This window comes from Macaca mulatta, chromosome 3 (assembly GCF_049350105.2).
Source record: "Macaca mulatta isolate MMU2019108-1 chromosome 3, T2T-MMU8v2.0, whole genome shotgun sequence".
Classification (NCBI taxonomy): Eukaryota; Metazoa; Chordata; class Mammalia; order Primates; family Cercopithecidae; genus Macaca; species Macaca mulatta.
In genome coordinates, this window is record NC_133408.1 from 110,475,517 (window position 1) to 110,497,452 (window position 21,936).

The 21,936-nt window shown below is 35.6% G+C and overlaps 1 protein-coding gene across 19 annotated transcripts in view; it reads left to right on the plus strand.

Annotated features, from left to right (window-relative positions):
- Positions 1 to 21,936, plus strand: part of SNX13 (sorting nexin 13) — a 177,517-nt gene that overhangs the window by 123,590 nt on the left and 31,991 nt on the right. For 12 of the 19 annotated variants that reach the window (XM_077998037.1, XM_077998040.1, XM_077998038.1 and 9 more), the window contains 7 exons: positions 132 to 239; positions 1,472 to 1,582; positions 12,696 to 12,857; positions 14,624 to 14,695; positions 17,077 to 17,222; positions 17,474 to 17,542; positions 19,417 to 19,529. In XM_077998037.1, coding sequence (XP_077854163.1) covers positions 132 to 239; positions 1,472 to 1,582; positions 12,696 to 12,857; positions 14,624 to 14,695; positions 17,077 to 17,222; positions 17,474 to 17,542; positions 19,417 to 19,529 — 781 coding nt within the window. The remainder of the gene's footprint in view (positions 1 to 131; positions 240 to 1,471; positions 1,583 to 12,695; positions 12,858 to 14,623; positions 14,696 to 17,076; positions 17,223 to 17,473; positions 17,543 to 19,416; positions 19,530 to 21,936) is intronic. The other 7 variants (XM_077998045.1, XM_077998039.1, XM_077998041.1 and 4 more) reach the window with 2 other exon arrangements.

A 21,936-nucleotide genomic window follows, 5' to 3' on the forward strand; every position in this document is an offset into this window, starting at 1 on the left:
CAAAGTGCTGGGATTACAGGCATGAGCCACCGCACCTGGCCTGAAGATGTTTTTAATATGTAGAGAAATCATCACTTGGGGAAACCTTTTGTCTTTATAAAAAGTGCTATTGAATGTATTTTGTCTTACAGTTTGAAAGTCTATCAAGCATATTGAAGCTTCCTGGAAAAAAGACTTTTAATAATATGGATAGAGATTTTTTAGAAAAGAGAAAAAAGGATCTAAATGCATATTTGCAGGTAAGCTCATGCTTACTATAATCTACAGATTTTCATTTAATATAGCACACAGGTATAGAACGTTTTTCATTTAATATAGCACACAGAGTGTTTTTACTGTAATCGCAGGATAGCCACCACTTTTGTGCAGCATGTCAAATGTGACATGCAGTCTGCTTAGTAATTTGTAAACATTATTTCTGCGTGTATTGATTAACTTAGAAGTTTTTAGACACTCCGTGTTAGGAATTTTGCTTGTTTGTGTTTAGATAAATGCACATGCCTGTCTTCTCCTGGCTCAAACGTTTGAATTTTTTGTTTAAAGTGCTAAATGTCTGTATCATTTATTTACAAGATTCTTAAGAAAAATTACCTTTTTCCAAATCTTTTATCATAAATGTATCTTTTAGATGTTGCTGTATTGTGTACTTCTTAGCTAATGAACTCAGTATGTCAAAACTTGTTCCATTGAAGGGACCAAGCTAGAATGTTGTTACATTCCAGTTGTGAAAGCAATATTTTGTTTGGGGCTTCCGTATAACACTTGAATGTTTTTGTTTGGATTATTTTATGTACTTTATTTCATACCATTTTTATTTAATGTTTTGTTTGTTTTGAGACAGGGTCTTGCTGTGTCACCTAGGCTGGAATGCAGTGGTGCCATAATAGCTCACTGCAACTTTGAACTCCTGGGCTCAAGGGATCCTCCCGCCTCAGCCTGCTAAGTAGCTAGGACTACAGGTGCATGCCACTGTGCCTGGCTAATTTTTTTAATTTTTTGGTAGAGATGGGGTCTTACTTTGTTGCCCAGGCTGGTCTTGTATTCCTGGCTCGAGCAATTTTCCCACCTCAGTCTCCAAAAGTGCTGGCATTACAGGCATGAGCTACCTTGCCCAGATTATTTAATGTTAACTCTAGAATTACTATGCAAATAACGTAACACTTTTCTAATGTGGATCTTCTTAGTATAAGCTATAAGATCTGAAAATAAAATAGTAAATATATTCGGACAACTTTCATATTAGTACACTTAAAGTCAAAATAGCTGATGTGAAGAATATGTATACCTAACTGTTAATTGTCATAAAATTATTGGTGACTTTATCTTAACTGTATAATTGGGTTTTTAAAAATATAAATTGATATTTTTTACTATACATTCTTAAAATTTATGAGCTAAAGTTATAAACAATAGTTAATTTCTAGCATCCTGTCAGTTTAAGATAATCTCTCTTTTTTTTTTTTCCTGTTAGTTACTGTTAGCTCCTGAAATGATGAAGGCATCCCCAGCTTTAGCTCACTATGTGTATGATTTCCTTGAGAACAAAGCCTATAGTAAAGGAAAAGGGGATTTTGCTCGCAAGGTAAGTAAGCAGACCACTGCACTGGGTTTCTTTTTAGGTCTGTTTTCTTACTTTGTTTGTAATAAAAGAAAATAAATTTAGATTTGTATGTGTGTTTTAAAACTAGAAAATTTTATTAAGTTCTCCTCAGCATGTTTATCACTATTGATAGGAATATCTACATATAAACTCCTGTCTTGACATGTTGATTATAATTCAACAGATGCTTGAAAGGAAGAAAAAAAAATTTTAAAATGGTACATTAAGAAAAGTTTGCCTGAGACAAGTCACAAGCTTTTTGTATTCTTTAGAAGGAAATGTTTCGTTCTGAGAGAAAATGTCATTTACTTGGAATAATGATAAAAATATTAAATAGGATATGTTCTGAAAGTATTTTTGCCTCTTGAGTAAAATCTTTATTATATAAAATATTTTAAATAATTTAAAATAGGATTTAAGACCTATACTTGGAATAAAATCATAAGGTAAGACAGTAAATAAGTGCTTAAATTAGGTAGGATAGCTTAGTGGGTAAGAACACAAGCTTTGAAATCAGGCAGTCTTTTGGTTGAAATTCCTGCTCTGCTATTTACTAGCTGTGACCTTGAGCATGTTACTGAACCTTTGGTACTTCAGTTTACTCAAGAAATTAAGATTTAAATTTCATTAGAACATTATGTGAATCATGCAATATTCTGTTTATTACAGTGCCTGGAAAATAATAAACCTCTGAATAAATGTTTGCTCTTAGTAATAGTAGCAATAGGAGCAGGAGCAGCAGTGGGGGAAGCTGGTATTATTTATACCGCTCTGTATTTTATCACTTTTTATAAGTTTGAAATTATTTCAAAATGAAAATGTAAAAAGAATAAGGACTTTCTCACTATTCTTCATCCCCCTAAAAAGACCAACATTTTAGAAAAGATTAAGGAATTAATACAAAATAAGTAAAAATTGACAATTATAGGAAGTTTGGGCCAAGCATGGTGGCTCATGCCTGTAATCCCAGCGCTTTGGGAGGCTGAGGCGGGTGGATTGCTTGGGCCTAGGAGTTCAAGACTAACCCTGGTAACATAGCGAGACCCTGTCTCTACAAAAAATAAAAAATACTAGCTGGGCATGTTGGTGCACACCTATAGTCCCATATACTCAAGTGGCTGAGGTGGGAGGATCGCTTGAGCCTAGGAGGCCAAGGCTTCAGTGAACCATGGTCATGCCACTGCACTCCAGCCTGTGAGACAAAGCAAGAACCTGTCTCAAGAAAAAAACAAAAAAAGAGTTCATATGATTACTTTAGGATTTTTGATTGTATAGTTTGGTGCAAAAGTAATTGCGGTTTTTGGACATTAAAAAAATGGCAAAAAACACAATTACCTTTGCACCAACCTAATAACATTTCTAAATTAGTGTTTTATTTTAATAATAAGTTCCAGGGTGTGGACCTTACAATGGAGGGGAAAAATATATGTTGCTTGTCTGTGTATTTCCTGATTGAAGTGATTGAGTTAAATTCCAACTTTGAGCAGTTTTGTCACTGGAGATGCATTTTAGTCTTCCATGTTTTTTATGTTTATATATCTTTTCTCCTCTAAAGATTGTATCCATTTTAAGATAAACTGATAAATTGATAACAGCTTTTGGAGATAAAAGAAATATTAAAGTACACTTTTTTAAAACCAAACAACAATAGCACATGTGTATGTCCCAGCAGTTATATACCACTTTTTTTTCATTTTTTATTTTTTATACTTTAAGTACTTGTATACATGTGCAGAATGTGCAGGTTTGTTACATAGGTATACATGTACCATGGTGGTTTGCTGCACCCATCAATCTGTCATCTACATTAAGTATTTCTCCTAATGCTATCCCTCCCCTAGCCCCCAACCCCCTGATAGTCCCTGGTGTGTGATGTTCCCCTCCCTGTGTCCATGTGTGAGAACATGCGGTGTTTGGTTTTCTGTTCTTGTGTTATTTTCCTGAGAATGATGGTTTCTGGCTTTATCCATGTCCCTGTAAAGGACATGAACTCATCGTTTTATATGGTTGCATAGTATTCCATGGTGTATACGTGCCACATTTTCTTTATCCAGTCTATCATCGATGGCCTTTTGGGTTGGTACCAAGTCTTTGCTATTTTGAACAGTGCTGCAGTCAACATACGTGTGCATGTGTCTTTACAGTAGAATGATTTATCATCTTTTGGGTATGTACTCAGTAATGAGATTACTGGGTCAAATGGTATTTCTGGTTTAGATCCGTGAGGAATCACCTCACTGTCTTCCACAATGGTTGAACTAATTTACACTCCCACCAATGGTGTAAAAGCATTCCTATTTCTCCACATCCTCTCCAACATCTGTTGTTTCCTGACTTTTTAATGATTGCCATTCTAATTGGCGTGAGATGGTATCTCCTTGTAGTTTGATATGCATTTCTCTAATGACCAGTGATGGTGAGCTTTTTTTCATGTTTGTTGACTGCATAAATGTCTTCTTTTGAGAAGTGTCTGCTCATATCCTTCACCTACTTTTTGATGGGGTTGTTTTTTTTTTCTTGTAAGTTTGTTTAAGTTCTTTGTAGATTCTGGATATTAGCCCTTTGTCAGATGGAGAGATTGCAAAAATTTTCTCCCATTCTGTAGGTTGCCTCAGTTCATGCTGATGGTAGTTTCTTTTCCTGTATAGAAGCCCTTTAATTTAATTAGATCCCATTTGTCAATTTTGGCTTTTGTTGCCATTGCTTTTGGTGTTTTAGTCATGAAGTCCTTGCCCATGCCTATGTCCTGGATGGTATTGCCTAGGTTTTCTTCTAGGGTTTTTATGGTTTTTAGGTCTTACATTTAAGTCTTTAATCCATCTTGAATTAATTTTTGTATAAGGTGTAAGGAAGAGATCCAGTTTCAGCTTTCTGCATATGACTAGCCAGTTTTCCTAGCACCATTTATTAAATAGGGAATCCTTTCCCTATTGCTTGTTTTTGTCAGAGTTTTCAAAGATCAGATGGATGTAGATGTATGGCGTTACTTCTGAGGCTTCTGTTCTGTTCCGTTGGTCTATATATCTGTTTTGGTACCAGTAACATGCTGTTTTGGTTACTGTAACTTTGTAATATGATTTGAAGTCAGGTAGCGTGATGCCTCCAGCTTTCATCTTTTTGTTTAGGATTGTCTTGGCTATATGGGCTCTTTTTACTTCCATATGAAATTTAAAGTAGTTTTTTCTAATTCTGTGAAGAAAGTCAGTGGTAGGTTGATGGGCACAGCATTGAATCTATAAATTACTTTGGATAGTATGGCCATTTTCACAACATTGATTCTTCCTATCCTTGAGCATGGAATGTTTTTCCACTTATTTGTATCTTCTCTTATTTTCTTGAGCATTAGTTTGTAGTTCTCCTTAAAGAGGTCCTTCACATCCCTTGTAAGTTGTATTCCTAGGTATTTTATTCTCTTTGTAGCAATTGTGAATGTGCGTTTACTCATGATTTGGCTCTCTGTTTGTCTATTACTGGTGTCTAGGAATGCTTGTGATTTTTGCACATTGATTTTGTAACCTGAGACTTTGCTGAAGTTGCTTATCAGCTTAAGGAGATTTTGGGCTGAGATGATGGGGTTTTCTAAATATACAATCATGTCATTTGCAAACAGAGATAATTTGACTTTCTCTCTTCCTATTTGAATACCCTTTATTTCTTTCTCTTGCCTGATTGTCCTGGCCAGAACTTCCAATACTGTCTTGAACAGGAGTGGTGAGAGAGGGTATCCTTGTCTTGTGCTGGTTTTCAATGGGAATGCTTCGAGCTTTTGTCCATTCAGTATGATATTGGCTGTGTTTTTGTCATAAATAGCTCTTATTATTTTGAGATACGTTCCATTGATGCCTAGTTTATTGAGAGTTTTTAGCATGAAGGGGTGTTAAATTTTGTTGAAGGCCTTTTCTGCATCTATTGAGATAATTATATGGTTTTTGTCATTGGTTCTGTTTATGTGATGGCTGATGTTTATTGATTTGTGTATGTTGAACCAGCCTTGCATCCCAGGGATGAAGCCAACTTGATAGTGGTGGATAAGCTTTTTGATGTGCTGCTGGATTCGGTTTCACAGTATTTTATTGAGGATTTTCACATTGATGTTCATCAGGCGTATTGACCTGAAATTTTCTTTTCTTGTTGTGTCTCTGACAAGTTTTGGTGTTAGGATCATGCTGGCCTCGTAAAATGAGTTAGGGAGGACTCCCTCTTTTTCTGTTGTGGGGAATAGTTTCAGAAGGAATGGTACCAGCTCCTCTGTACCTATAGTAGAATTTGTACCTCTGGTAGAATTGTACCTCTGGTAGAATTTGGCTGTGAAGCCATCTGGTCCTGGGCTTTTTTTCTTTGGTAGGCTATTAATTGCTGCCTCCGTTTCAGAACTTGTTATTGGTCTATTCAGGGATTTGACTGCTTGGTTTAGTCTTGGGAGGGTGGATGTGTCTAGGAATTTATCCATTTCTTCTAGATTTTCTAGTTTGTGTAGAGTTGTTTATAGTGTTCTCTGGTGGTAGTTTGTATTTCTGTGGGATCTGTGGTGATATCCCCTTTATCATTTTTTATTGTGTCTATTTAATTCTCCTCTTTTCTTCTGTATTAGTCTGGCTAGTCCTCTGTCTATCTTGTTGATCTTTTCAGAAAAAAACCAGCTCTTGGGCTCATTGATTGTTTTTTGAAGCATTTTTCGTGTGTCTGTCTCCTTCAGTTCTGCTCTGATCTTAGTTCTTTCTTGTCTTCCGCTAGCTTTTGAATTTGTTTGCTCTTGCTTCTCTAGTTCTTTTAATTGTGATGTTAGAGTGTCGATTTTAGATCTTTCCTGCTTTCTCCTGGGGCATTTAGTGCTATAAATTTTCCTCTAAACACTGTTTGGCTGTGGCCCAGAGATTCTGGTATGTTGCGTCTTTGTTCTCATTAGTTTCAAGGAACGTATTGATTTCTACCTTTATTTCGTTATTTACCCAATGGACATTCCAGAGCAGGTTGTTCAGTTTCCATGTAGTTGTGCTGTTTTTAGTGAGTTTCTTAATCCTGAGTTCTAGTTTGATTGCAGTGTGGTTTGAGAAACTGTTTGTTACGATTTCTGTTCTTTTGCATTTGCTGTTCTTTTGCATTTACTGCCAATTATGTGGTCAGTTTTAGAATAAGTGTGGTATGGTGCTGAGAAGAATGTATATTCTGTTGACTTGGGGTGGAGAGTTCTGTAGATATCTGTTAGGTCTGCTTGGTCCACAGCTAAGTTCAAGACCTGAATATCCTTGTTAATTTTCTGTGTCATTGGTCTGTCTAATATTGACAGTGGGGTGTTAAAGTCTCCCACTATTGTCGTGTGGGAGTCTAAGTCTCTTTGTAAGTCTGTTGCTTTATGAAACTGGGTGCTCCTGTATTGGGTGCATATATATCTAGGATAGTTAGCTTTTCTTGTTGCATTGATCCGTTTACCATTATGTAATACCCTTCTTTATCCCGTTTGGTCTTTGTTGGTTTGAAGTCTGTTTTATCAGAGACTAGGATTGCGATGCCTGCTTTTTTTTTTTTGGTTTCCATTTGCTTGGTAAATATTCTTCCATCCTTTATTTTGAGCCTATGCGTGTCTTTGCATGTGAGATGGGTCTCCTGAATACAGCACACCAGCAGGTCTTGACTCTTTATCCAATTTGCCAGTCTGTCTCTTTTCATGGGGGGCATTTAGCCCATTTACATTTAAGGTTAATATTGTTGTGTGTGACTTTGATCCTGTCATTATGATGCCAGCTGGTTATTTTGCCCATTAGTTGATGCAGTTTCTTCATAGTGTCAATGGTGTTTGCCATTTCGTATGTTTTTGCAGTGGCTGGTACTGGTTTTTCCTTTCCATGTTTAGTGCTTCCTTTAGGAGCTCCTGTGAGGCAGGCCTGGTGGTGACAAAATCTCATAGCAGTTGATTGTTTGTACAGAATTTTATTTCTCCTTTGCTTGTGAAGCTTTATTTGGCTGAATATGAAATTCTGGGTTGAAAATTCTTTTCTTTAAGAATGTTCAATATTGGCCCCCACCCTCTTCTGACTTGTAGGGTTTCTGCAAGAGATCTGCTGTTAGTCTGATGGACTCCCCTTCATGGGTGATCCGACCTTTCTCTCTAGCTGCCTTTAACATTGTTTTCCTTCATTTCAACCTTGGTGAATGTGACGGTTTTGTGTCTTGGGGTTGCTCTTCTCGAGGAGTATCTTTGTGGTGTTCTCTGTATTTCCTGAATTTGAATGTTGGCCTGCCTTGCTAGGTTGGGGAAGTTCTCCTGGATAATATCCTGAAGAGTGTTTTCCAACTTGGTTCCATTCTGTCACTTTCAGGTACACCAATCACACTTAGGTTTGATCTTTTCTCATAGTCCCATATTTCTTGGAGGCTTTGTTCATTTCTTTTCATTCTTTTTTCTCTAATCTTGTCTTCACACTTTATTTCATTAAGTTGATCTTCAATCTGTGATATCCTTTTTTTCCGCTTAATCGATTCAGCTATTGATACTTGTGTATGCTTCACAAAGTTCTTGTGCTGTGTTTTTCAGCTCCGTCAGGTTATTTATGATCTTCTCTACATTGGTTATTGTAGTTAGCAATTCAGCTATCCTTTTTTCAAAGTTCTTAGCTTCCTCGCATTGGGTTAGAATATGCTCCTTTAGGTCAGAGGAGTTTTACTTACCTTCTGAAGCTTACTTCTATCAATTTGTCAAACTCATTCTCCATCCAGTTTTGTTCCTTTGCTAGTGAGGACTTGTGATCCTTTGGAGGAGAAGACGCCTTTTGGTTTTGGAATTTTCAGCCTTTTTGCACTGGTTTTTCCTCTTCTTCGTGGATTTATCTACCTTTGGTCTTTGATGTTGCTGACCTTCAGATGGGTTTCTGTCTGCACGTCCTTTTTGTTGATGTTGATGCTGTTCCTTTCTGTTTGTTAGTTTTCCTTCTAACAATCAGGCCTCTCTGTGGCAAGTTTGCTGGAGTTTGCTAGAGGTCCACTTCAGACCCTGTTTGCCCGAGTATCACCAGCAGAGGCTGCAGAGCGCCAAGATTGCTGCCTGTTCCTTCCTGTGGATGCTTCATCCCAGAGGGGCACTCTCCACATGCCAGCTGGAGCTCTCCTGTATGAGGTGTCTGTTGATCCCTGATGGGAGATGTCTCCCAGGCAGGAGGCATAGGGGTCAGGGACCCACGTGAGGAGGCAGTCTGTCCCTTAGTAGAGCTCCCAGCTGTGCTGGGAGATCTGCCAGTCTTCAGAGCAGGCAGGCAGGAACGTTTAAGCCTGCTGAAGCTGTGCCCACAACTGCACCTTTCCCCACATGCTCTGTCCCAGGGAGATTGGAGTTTTATCTATAAGCCCCTGTCTGGGGTTGCTGCCTTTCAGAGATACCCTGCCCAGAGAGGAGGAATCTAGTGAAGCAGTCTGGCTACAGTGGCTTTGCTGAGTTGTGGTGGGCTCCGCCCAGTTCGACCTTCCTTGTGGCTTTGTTTACACTATAAGGAGAAAACCACCTCCTCAAGCCTTAGTAATGGTGGACGCCCCTCCCCCCATCAAGCTCGAGTGTCCCAGGTTGACTTCAGACTGCTGTGCTGGCAGCAAGAATTTCAAGCTAGTGGATCTTATAGCTTGCTGGGCTCCATGGGGGTGGGATCTGCTGAGCTAGACGACTTGACTCCCTGGTTTCAGCCCTCTTTCCAGGGGAGTGAACAGTTCTGTCTGGGTGGCGTTCCAGGTACCACTGGGGTATGAAAAAGACTCCTGCAGTTAGCTTGGTGTCTGCCCAAACTGCTGCCCTGTTTTGTGCTTGAAACCCAGGCCCCTGGTGGCGTAGGTACAGGAGGGAATCTGCTGGTCTGTGGGTTGCAAAGATTGGGAAAAGCGTAGTATCTGGACCAAAAATCACTGTTCCTCAAGGCACAGTCCTTCATGGCTTCCCTTGGCTGGGGGAGGGAGTTCCCCGACCCCTTGCACTTCCCGCGTGAGGTGACTCCCCACCCTGCTTCAGCTCGCCCTCTGTGGACTGCACCCACTGTCTAACCAGTCCCAGTGAGATGAACTGGGTACCTCAGTTGGAAATGGAGAAGTCACCCACCTTCTGCGTTGATCTCGCTGGGAGCTGCAGACTGGAGCTGTTCCTATTTGGCCATCTTGCCAGCCATTCACTTTTTTTTTAAAATTAATAATGGAGTCTATCTGTCCTTCTGATTAATTTCTGGAAATCCACCATAGCACACGTTTTTCAAAAACCATATTGGTGATAACCAAGATCATGCTGACCTCTTTAGAATGTCAGAATAATTTTTATGCATATTAAGAATTTGTGGTTTCCAGCTTTATTTCCTTTTTGACTAAATGATAGTTCAATTTTTTTTATTTCACTGGAAATTAAATAGCTATTAAAGTAAATCATCTGCGAACATTTTATCAGTGGCCATTCAGAACTTGAGAAATAATATTTGTAACACATTAACTTGGTCACACAATGTATCGTAGCTTTAGAAAACCTGTGAAACAATTTTTAGAAAGACTAACTGACAAGTAGCCTTCCTCCTTTGTACACAGTATCTTTCTATTCAGTTTTGTATCATGGTGAAGGCATTTTAAACTATAATTAAAGATTAAATTTAAGTTAAAATACCATTGTATATGTTGTTGACATTACATATAACTCAGCCGGGGTGGTAATTGACTGAATATACAGCATCTGTGTAAGGACAGCTAAGTGTACACTTATGCTGGCAATCCATAATCTCCTGTGCATGATCATCTGAAAGTTTTTCTCTTTTTCTAAGAATCTACTTTAAAACAAATCTTGTTTTTGGAAATGTTTTCATACAATGATGGACTTTGCTTTTATGCCTATGAAATTCTGCCTCTTTCATGGTTAAGCAACAGAGTCGCTTTTAGAGGTTTTTCGTTCTTCTTACCCCACTTCCCTCCTACTACAAATGCTTGGGCTTTACCTTTAGGGAAAAAAAATGCTTCTGTACTTCTGGGATACTACATAGACAACTATTTTTAATTATTGGGAAATTCATTTTATAGATTATATAGATTTAGTTTCTCTTAGAGTATCAATGGTAGTATAGCCTCATGCCTGGGTAAGCATATGAGATAGTATTCATTTAACCAATGCATAGTAGGTAAACTCAAGTTTCTGCTGTGAAGTGTAAGATGTATGAATTTCTAAAATATTTTTAAGGATGTCATACTATTTATAAACTCGGGTTGGGGATTAAATAGAAATTCATGCCTTTTATGCTTCTGAAATGCTATTTCTTCTGTGAACATTTTAACTTGTTAGCAAGGTGGCAGTTTTTTCCCAAGCTGCACATTTTAAATGTTGTATTGTCATGCTTAATGCTTATCTTGCTTTAGAATTCTACGCTATGTTCTCATGACTTAGCTTATTTATATGTTATTACCATTTAAAAGAAAAGGCCACAGTGTGCACGTGCGCGCACACACACACGCACACACAAGAATCATTAGCCACACGTGAGAATTAACTTCATCTTTTTGTCTTTGTATTTCTCTCCACCAGTGGTCGTGTTTTTCAAATCCTTATTCAAGCCAGTTTCTGTCCTTTGATTTTACTCTTGGTTGTACTCTGACAGTGTCCCTTCTAGGGGTGGATGTTCCGTCAAGCATGTCTGCGGTGCTAGTGGCTGAGCTTAAGCCAGGGAGTAACCAACCAAAACTCTCAGCCCTTGTGCAGTTATCTTGAAATTCACTTCTTATTAATACTCATTTTATCTTTTCTAGTTTTTCTTGATGAAAGCCATGAAAATATAATTAGAGTGAAGGAGTTTTGTCTTCTTGTTATCTATTAATGTTGCTATGATTCCTAAGCAGTGAGATTCAGTTTTGTTACTGTTACTCATTTTTTTCTTTTTGCATGGAACATAATTTGTTTTTCCTGGTAGCTTTTATGATGTTTAACCTTTTTTTTTTTTTTTTTGAAAATATTTCTGTAGTTTTGTATGACTGGTTTTGTGTCTTTTCTTTGATTTCTTTATTTTTGTTAAAAATCTCTCAGTCTCATCTGCATCTCTAGTCTGGTTTCTTTAGATGTCTCTTTATTAATTGAAATTATTTTACATTTTATGGCCATAATACCATTTTTGCTTTCTGACACTCTGAAGATTTTTGATTCCTTTTTATATCTCTGGTCATATTTCCTTTTACAGTTTTTGTAATTCCACCTTGCTCAGATAAGATTTACATGTCTGATTTGCAACGTCTCTTTTCCTTCTTTGTAGTGAACTTTAAATTTCCTCTGTAGATTTTAATTGTACATATAATGTATTCTAAAATTACTTTTTAAAAAATCTTAAATATTAGTTATTTCAGTTTTCTATTTATTTTACCTGTTTTCTGTTCAGTATCTACTCAGAATACCTAATTGTTGCTTTGACCTGTGCCAGAAGTATATAGTGGCTAATTCTCGTTGCATCAGTTTCTGTTTTGGAAAACATTTTTTTTTCTTTTACAATTTTGAATGGAAAAGTTTTTTTATTCAAAATTTCTTTAATAAAGAGGCAGCCAAAGCTTATATTGATATTCTAAGAATAACCTCATCTGTCAAATTTTCAAAGCATATATGTCTATGTGAAAATGCTTTTGTTTTTTGTGACAAGGGTCTCACTTTTGCCCAGGCTGGAGTTTGTGGAGTATAGTGACATGATCACGGCTCACTGCAGCCTTGAACTCCTGAGATCAAGCCATACTCTTGCCTCACCTTCCCCAGTAGCTCGGACCACAGGCATGTTCCAACATGCCTGGCTTTTTTTTTTTTTTTTTTTTTTGTAGAGATGGAGTCTCACTGTGTTGCCCAGGCTGGTCTCAAACTCCTGGATTCAAGTGATCCTCCCGCTACAGTCTGCCAAAGTGCTGCGATTATAGGCATGAGCCACTGTGCCCAGCCGAAAATACATTTTTAAGACACACTGAAGACAACATTTCTGTACTTTTAAAATGTAACGACATAATATAAACCAGAAAATTATTGCATCTTTCCAGTGTTGCACTCTATAATATTTTCCAAGGCTTGTCATTTGGGTAACAACTCTGGTACAATAAAATCATGGTATAATATCTTTTTTCCCTTTAGATGGACACTTTTGTAAATCCACTTCGCAATTCTATGAGGAATGTTTCAAATGCAGTTAAATCCCTTCCTGATAGCTTGGCAGAGGGAATGACTAAAATGTCAGACAACATGGGCAAAATGTCAGAAAGATTAGGTCAAGACATAAAGCAATCATTTTTTAAGGTAAGAAGACATTTTCAGTAATGTCCAAAGCAAACTATTTTTAAGTCAACTAAGAAGTATTGAATTCTGGTTGGATTTACCTTATTCCCTTAACCTTATTTCTTTTCCAAATGTTGCTAGACACATAGTCTCATAAAGAATAAAAAACTAAAGAGAAAAATTCTTATCAGAAATGAGTATTATAAAATCCACTTACTTGTTAGTCTCTGCTGTGGTAGGATTTTAAAATTCATTTAAAACCAAAGCTTAAAATTAGTAAAGTTAACTTTCTTTATCTTGTTTTATTTCATTATGCCATTTTTATCATAAAGTACTATTAAATTTAGTAGCAAACAAATAAATTCTGTTGTGCAAATGAGTTATACTAGTATTCACTCAGGAAGCATAAAGTCTTATTTCTCCTGATTTACATGATAGAATGATTACCAGATCAAAGAGAAGAAGAGTTCATCATTACCGTCAGTCTCTGGGCTCATACATTACTGGGTATAGACCTCTGCGTGTCATAGAAGAATTTCCCAGGGAGATTTTTTTTTTAAATTACATTAACACATAAAGATACTAGACTATAGTTTGTTGAATTCCTAATTAACATTTTAAAAATCATTTTGACATAGTTACTTGAAGTTGTAATCAAGGCTATAAAACATATAGCTATTAGAATTTTGTAGTGGATAGATTATGCTTGAATGTAAGGGAAATGTATGAAAACATAGGTATTCTTTAATCTAAGGGCCACTCCTAAAATTGTGTGAGTCATACTTTTCTGTTAATTCTCGTACTTTCTCTGATGCCTCATTTTTATTTCTATTTGCGAGGAAGTATACTAACACTGAAATCAGTATTGTTCAATCCCACTTCTGCTGTTCATTACTCATATGAATTTGTACAAAAGTCACTGAACTTTTCTAGGCCTCTTTGTCGTCACCAGTAACTTGAGATGGTCTTGACAATCCTTCCTGTGCTGACAAAATGATTTTCAGCCAATACTGATCTTTCTGTCCTTTCCATCTAACATTTTGTTAATTTCTTAAACATGTTAACATACTATATCAAAAGCTCTTCATGGCAAAAAGAAAGTCAATTGGAGCTCTGTTCCCTGGCAGTACTACTAACTACAGTCGTACATCACTTAACAACAGGGATATGTTCTGATAAATGTGTCATTGGGCGATTTCATCATCTGGGAACATCATAGAACGAACTTACACAAACCTAGATGGTATGTGTAAGTTCCGCAAACCTACTTCTCACTTAGGCTATATAGTATTGCCTATTGCTCCTAGGCTACTAACCTGTACAGCATGCTACTGTACTGAATACTATAGGCATTTCAACACAATGGTACACATTTGTGTATCTAAATATATCTACACAGAAAAAATGCAGTAAAAATATAGTGTTACAGTCTTATGGTACCACTCTGGTATTGTTGAACAAAACGTCGTTATGCGATGCATGACTTTTTGGCTTTCAAGTCATTTAACCTTTCATGGCTTTGAATTCTTCTAAAAAATATGGGAGTTTGACTGACTAATTTTTCTTTCTAACTCAAAAGTCATTTATTTTGTAAAGGAGAAAACCCTTTTAGTAATGGAATAATTACTCTTTGTATTTGGGTCCAAATTTTAGATTGTTAAATTTGGCTTATATATTGTACCAAAAGTCAGATCAAATGCTGATACTCATTTAGGTTTATTATTGTGTTGTGTTCTTTCACTGTCTGCTTTAGTGTGTTTACTTTGTGGGTTTGGTTTTGGTTTTAGGTGCCTCCTTTAATTCCTAAGACTGATTCAGACCCTGAACATCGCCGAGTTTCGGCTCAACTTGATGATAATGTGAGTTAATTTTATTCTTGGTAGTATTTAGTTTAAGTCATACTTGGCATATCTTTTTAACTTTTTAATGAAGTGTAATATGTATATGTATCATTAATGTGCACATATTGTGAGTGTTAAGCTTGAAGAATTCTTACAAACTGAACATGCCCATGTAATTAGCACTCTAATCAGAAAACAACATAACCACTACTCCAGAATAGCCCCTCATCCTCTGTTCCTGTTAGGACCTTCTCCTCCACCAGGGACCATCACTATCCTAACTTCTACTCTGCTTTTATACTTTGTGTATATGAAACTGTAATGTATGTGTTCCATGAAGTCTGGCTTTTTTGCTTAACATTGTGGTGTTCTTCCATGATGTTTTGTGTGATTGTAGTTTCTTCGTTCTTGTGGCTTTATAGTATTCCATTTTGTGAATATAGTACAATCTATTTGTTGTATCATGAATAGTATTTCTGTGAACATTCATACACGTCTGTACTTGTTTCTGTTGGATCTATACTTAGGAATGAAATTGCTGTATCAGGATATATATATATAAGTTCAGTTTTAGTAGATACTGCCAAGTACTTTTTCAAATTATTTGTACCGTTTACATTGCTATCAGCAGTACATGAGAGTTCCAGTGTTCTACATCCTGCCAATACTCAGTATTTTGTCTTTCTAATTTTAGCCAATCTGGTTGTTGTATTTCATGTGAATTTGCGTTTTTATAACTGTTGAAATGTTGAACACCTTTTCATATGTTTATTGGCCATTTGAATGTTCTGTCTTATGCGTCTGTCAAGACCTTTTGTCATTTTTCTATTGGCTTAGCTGTCTTAGTTCTTTTGATTAGTAGGAGTGCTTTATGTAATCTGAATGTGAGTTCTTTGTCGGATATATGTAATACATTGTCTTCTACTCTCTAGGTTTCTTTCTTGTGCTATATATGTAATCTGTGCCTATTACAGGGTCACAGACATGTCCTAGAATTTTCTTTAAAAACCTTTTTTGTTTTACTGTAACAACATTTAGGTTTGCAATTCATCTGGGATTGATTTTTGTTTATGAATTGAGGTATGGGTCCAGTTGATCCAAACACCATTTACTGAAAGGGCCATCTTTTCCCCACTGTACTGTTTCTCCCTTATCACAAATCAGGTTACCGTATATGTTTGGATCTGTTTTATTCTGTTCTATTAGGCAGATTTATTTTAAGGTTGTAATTATCTCCTTTCCGTTTCCAATTCAATTTGTTTATAATCAACTGTCTTAAACAAAAATAATATTTTTATTTGCTTTTTCAAGATTATTTTAAGATGTGTTATTAAGTTTATTGATGGCATAATATCCATAACATTGTACCTTTTGGTATGTGGTTTTTACAGTTTAGCTATTTATTAGATTTTCATATGACATCAAACTCGTAGGAATATACTTGATCAGAGAATATGGAAGAATTTATTCTGTCTCAGTGATGAAATGGGTCTCCTTCTCCCCACTGGTTTTGATTAAGCTATTTGATTTCAGTTTTTGAAATGGAAGGTGCACTAAGGAAATGTTTACAACATGACAGTGAAAACTGTGTAACTCATGCTTTCTTGCCAGTATTTAAATTACAGTGTTGATGAGGAAATAATTGGAAACAGTTTCTCAGTGATGAAAGAATTATAAAATTACTAACAATTGTATGTGGTACTAAATCTGTACCTGCTTTTTATTTTATACGTATTTTTTCGCATCAGAGCATTCCGATCATCTTCCTTCTTACCTTACTGATTGTATACTCCCATAATAAAACTGTACTGACTTTTATTTGTTAAAAACTAAAAGAAAATTCTAGTAATTTAGTAAACTATGCCTTTTGTAATGTGAATTTAGTTGTGTGCTGGATTGAACTTCAGCATCTTTTTCCTGAAAGTACATAAATACATACAATTTACTAACTAAGCAAAATACATTATTCTATATAGTTTGTGTTTTGTTCTATTAAATATATGGAGATGTTGAGAATATCTTATTCTTGTGAAAAAGATGCATTAGAAAATAGACAAAGGGTCTAGCATTTGCCTTATCAAATTCATACAGTCTCTACCAATAGTAAGAACCAACTCATCTTTTCCTAGGACCTTCATGAATCTACTTTGCCTTGAAAATGTTAAACTATAGCCTTAAAATGTATTCATTATTGTGGGACTATGAAGTTCTGTATTCTGTCAGAATGACTGCTAGAAATATTTTTTTACATTAGAATTTAATGTCAAGTTATGAAGGCTAAAATGTAACTTGTTCTCTGACTTGTGAAATACCAGTCATTTAGTAAAAGCAACAAAAGTAACCATTCATAGTAGATAGCTAACTCAAACTTATTCTTATTTCTTCCCATATTTTGTCAGGTGGATGACAATATTCCGCTTAGAGTAATGCTGCTTCTCATGGATGAAGTATTCGACTTAAAAGAAAGAAATCAGTGGTTGCGAAGGAATATCAAAAACCTACTTCAACAGCTTATTAGAGCTACATATGGTGATACTATTAATAGGTACCACTCTTTTCCTCCTCGCTTCTAATCTGATTTTACTTAGCTATTAAACTTTTACTTCTGGAAGTAGATTGCTCAACCTTTGTAAGAGAATTTTTTTCTCTGGGTCTTCTAAGAACATCGTTAAAGCAGTCTGTTGCTCTCAGGGATAATTTACATCCAAATTAAGTTGCTTGCTCTATGAAAGTCATATTTATTTTTTTCACCTTCTAAAAATTTAACCTTACTCATTTACATTTCTTTACTTTCAGAAAAATAGTTGACCATGTTGATTGGATGACTTCACCTGAACAAGTAGCCGACTCAGTGAAACGTTTCAGGTATATCTTAAGACACAGTCACTTCTTTCAGGTAGTACAGAGTTTAGCATTGTTATCACTAATTAACTTTCATTGCTTTTGTTTCCTTCCTGGACATAAAGTTGGTTTAGTTATCATTGATAAGCAAAAAGACTTCTAAGAATTATACTAAACGTTTGTCTCATGGACCTATTGATCTTTGTTTCTTTAAAACCAGAATAGGAAAAGTATAGAAGAAAGATCTTTCAAATGATAGGCTACATTTTTATCACAATACAATGGCTGTAAGATAATTGAAATATTCACCTAAAAATGTTACGGTCGTATAATCAAATATCTAGTTTTGGGGATTAGTTTTTCTCAGTTGTATTTGCTAACCTTCATTTTAAATGGAACTTTTTAAGTAAGTCTCTTTGGCTATGTTTTAATTTTTTATTAAATATTGGAACCTATACAAGGAACAAAAATTAAGTAGATACTCTACTTCATATACAAAAAATACTGAGTCCCTCCTCTGGGCCTAGCACTCAGCCCATTGCTGAGATAAGATGCAGTCCCTTGAGGAAAGTACAGCTAGTAGAGAAATAAACCTCTTTTCTAAAAATGAAGATAAGCAATGCGTAAAAATTCATGGCATCACGTATTTGGAAAGGAAGGAAAGGAAGCAAGAAGGGAACTATCAGTATTGAACACTAACTAAGTTCTTGGCACTGTGCACGGTATTTTATGTATGCTTTCTGATTTTATGCCATTTTATGAGGTAGATATTTTGTCTCTATTTTGTTAGAAGTAAATTGAGGATTAGAGAAGTTGAATAGGCTCTCAGGCTACAAAGTGGGGAATCTGGTTTCTCTAATCTGAAGCTAAGTTTCTTCCCACTGTACCATACTGTTTCCAAAACTTGGACAACCTGCCCTGGCATGTTTATTTTATTTCAGGTGGGTAAATGATGTTCCTCTGGAGTGGTGATTCTCAGCATTGGCTGTTCATTGAAATCACCTGTAGAACTTTAAAAATTACTAATGCCTGGATCCCATGTCCAGGGAGTCTGACTTAATCCAGTGAAAGGCCTGTACATTAAGAGCCTATAAAGCTCTCAGGTGCTTCTAATGTGTAAAGTTAAGAACAGCTGCTCTGGGGAGTCTGACCCTCACACCAAATTCCCAGATGAAAGGTTAGTTTTTGTGCTCATCCCTGCCTTCAGACCAAGAGTTGGGGAACAGGAGTAAAGCCCACTGAAAGTTAAGGAGAATGGGTTGTTTTACGTGTGAAAGTCAATCCATCTGTAAGTTGTGGGCTTGGAATTTAGTCTTATGTAGGCTTAATTATAAGAGGAGTGGGATGGCATAACTGAAGGAGATAGGTGTTAAACTCTAAGGCATTGAAATTCAAGATATTGTAGGGTTGCATTTGGATGAGATGTTCCATCAGCGGATGCCCACTTTGAGTTTAAATGCCCACTTTGAGTTAAATGGCTTTGATCTTTGTTTCTTTAAAACCAGAATAGGAAAAGTATAGAAGAAAGATCTTTCAAATGATAGGCTACATTTTTATCACAATACAATGGCTGTAAGATAATTGAAATATTCACCTAAAAATGTTACGGTCGTATAATCAAATATCTAGTTTTGCTGTCTTCATTAGTGTTTATGAACTGCATTGGTGCATAATTTATCTGTTATTTTTTCTTGTGTTTGTTTTTTTTTGAACCCCAAAAATTGAACCCTACACTTGGTCTTTGTTGAATATCATTAAAGCTATATATTAATAAAATTTCAGAAACTTTTTGTTTCTCTTCGCATTTGTATTTTCTGTAGAAATTTGAAATAATTTTATCAACTTGTATCATTAGAAAATGAAAATGTTTACAAAATTTATTTAATCTTCTCAAATAGAGATGCATTTTGGCCAAATGGCATTTTAGCAGAGACTGTTCCATGCAGAGATAAAAGTATTCGAATGAGAACAAGAGTAGCAGGAAAAACGAAATTACTTGCAATTATGCCAGGTGAGTGGGCATGTGTAGTTAAAAATCTCTATAATTTGTCATTCTTCTGAATTTTTAGCATTCATCATGCCAGTGTAACTGCCTTTTGATTATAACAACTACCTTTTGATGACTTAATACATATCAGGCACTGTGCTAGGCATTTCTCATATGTTCTTAATCAGTCCTCATAACCCTACTGTAAAGCTAAGGACTGTTAACATCACCACTTTGTATGTGAGGAAACAGAAGCTCAGAGAGGTTAAATAATCTATCCAGTGTTTATAGCTACTAAACAACAGTTGGTATTCTGACTCGGCTTTAAGTGATGTGAAAGCTTATGCTTTTAACCATTTGCTTTGCTGCCTTGAAACGTATTGGGAGTTAAGTTAAATAAAATACATGACAGGTGAATGGGCTAATAAAATATAAGGTATGAATTTTTCAGGAAGAATATTTGTTCTACTTAGGAAAACAAATTATTTCAAAAACTCCATCTACATAGAAACAACTGATTGGCTGATTATTAATCTTTATTAATATATAATCCCAAACAAAATATACTTAGTAGCATTTTGTTGGTCTGATTTTAGTTACTTCATTAGGGTACAGCTATCTCACTATGTTAGATTTACTTTTTCTCGTTTTTCTTCTTTCAATCAGAGAAGTTATATAATGTGAAAAGCAATTTAATGTGGCTGGGAGGTGGTGATGGTTGTTTTGCCACTTGTTAATGAATATCTTTGAAAATGCCGACATGTCTTTTCTCTGTATTTTAATTCTGGATGTAGAGAATGAACAGACATATTTGTGCATTATTTAATATCACACAATACTTATTTTTTCTCTAATTTTGTTATAATTCAGAACTCTCTTTTCTCCATAAATTTTAATGACCAGCTTTGTCTTCCGTCAATTAAATTAAAAATTTGCCACATGATTTTAATTCTTACCTATATACTGTTTCATTTGTTGGTAAAAAAGCAAATTATAGAAATAACATTTTAGAAAAATAAGAAACAATTGCTTAGGATATTATTTAATATACTATTATAGTAAACCTGATTGTGCTATATAGACTGACTCAGTTATCCAGCTGGAAGAAATCTTTATTCACCAAATATTTATTGAAAGTTATTATGTGCCAGATGCTGTTCTTTGCACTTATGTTTGCCTTCTTGGAGATTACTATCCAATAGAAATAGAGGGACTAAAAAACACACAAAACAAATAAATGGAATGTAGTATGTTAGATAAGTGGTAAGTACTAAAGAGAAAGATACTGCAGGAAAATGGAATAGGTAGTGTCGGATGGGTTGCAGTTTTAGATGGGGTGGCCAGGGCAGGCCTCACTGAGAAGATGACAGTGGTGTGAAGATTTGAAGGAAGTGAGGGTACATATAAAAGTATATGAATTTATATATACATAATCCTTGCCTATTTTTTAGTAAATTCTCAAAATTTTTGCTATAAATTATTTGGTACCCCTAGTTAGATAAAGACTTTTTGGGAATTGTATGTTTCTTTCCAAAGCAGCAAAATGATATTTATATTATCAATATTATGAATAATTATGAATATGAATAATTAATAATCATACATGTTGGTCTCATAATCAAATCTCTGTAGTAACTTGGTGTTATTTATGAATAAATGCCAAATTTGCTCACTCTTAGTCACAACACCATCAGTTTTCTATTTTCTTCACTTTCTTCACTTTGAATTTAAATAAAATTCAACCAAACTTGTACTATCCCCATTTCTTGAACATGCTTTGTTATTTTAGTTACTGCTTATTCGCTCATTCATGTCCATTTCACCAAGGCTAATCCTTCATCTCATTGCACCTATCAAAATCCTGCCCAAGTAGAAAGTCTCCTTTACCTGTCACTTTCTTAAAGGGAACTTTTCTTTGTTACCACATCTGGAAGTCTCCCCACTACAAATATTCTTACACTTTTAGCATTTTTATGGCATGGTTACTATGTCAGGGGTTTTTGTAGATCAGGGATTAGGGGTTTTTTTTTTTCCTGTGTTCCAATGAAACTTTATTCACCATCATGGATTAGTTTGTTTCTTTATAGCATTTGTTACTGTTCATTAGGTGTACTAAGAATATTTGTATAATATTACAAAGTTTACAGATCACTTTTCACATTATCTCTTTAAAGACTTATAAATCCTTATAGTTATAAGGATGTTTGTTATTATAAATTCTCCTTTTCAGATGAGGAAAGAGTCAGGGTGGTGGGTAAGTATCACATGGGTATTAAGGGACACGTTTGTAATCATAGTTTGGGATCTTTGAGACTTTTTTTTATCTTTTACACCTGTGCTATATTCTCTCCCAGTAGCTTTTGCATAAGTGGGTAAATAGATGCATGCATGCGAAGATGCATATTAAGCTTCAGCTGTAGTACATAGCTGA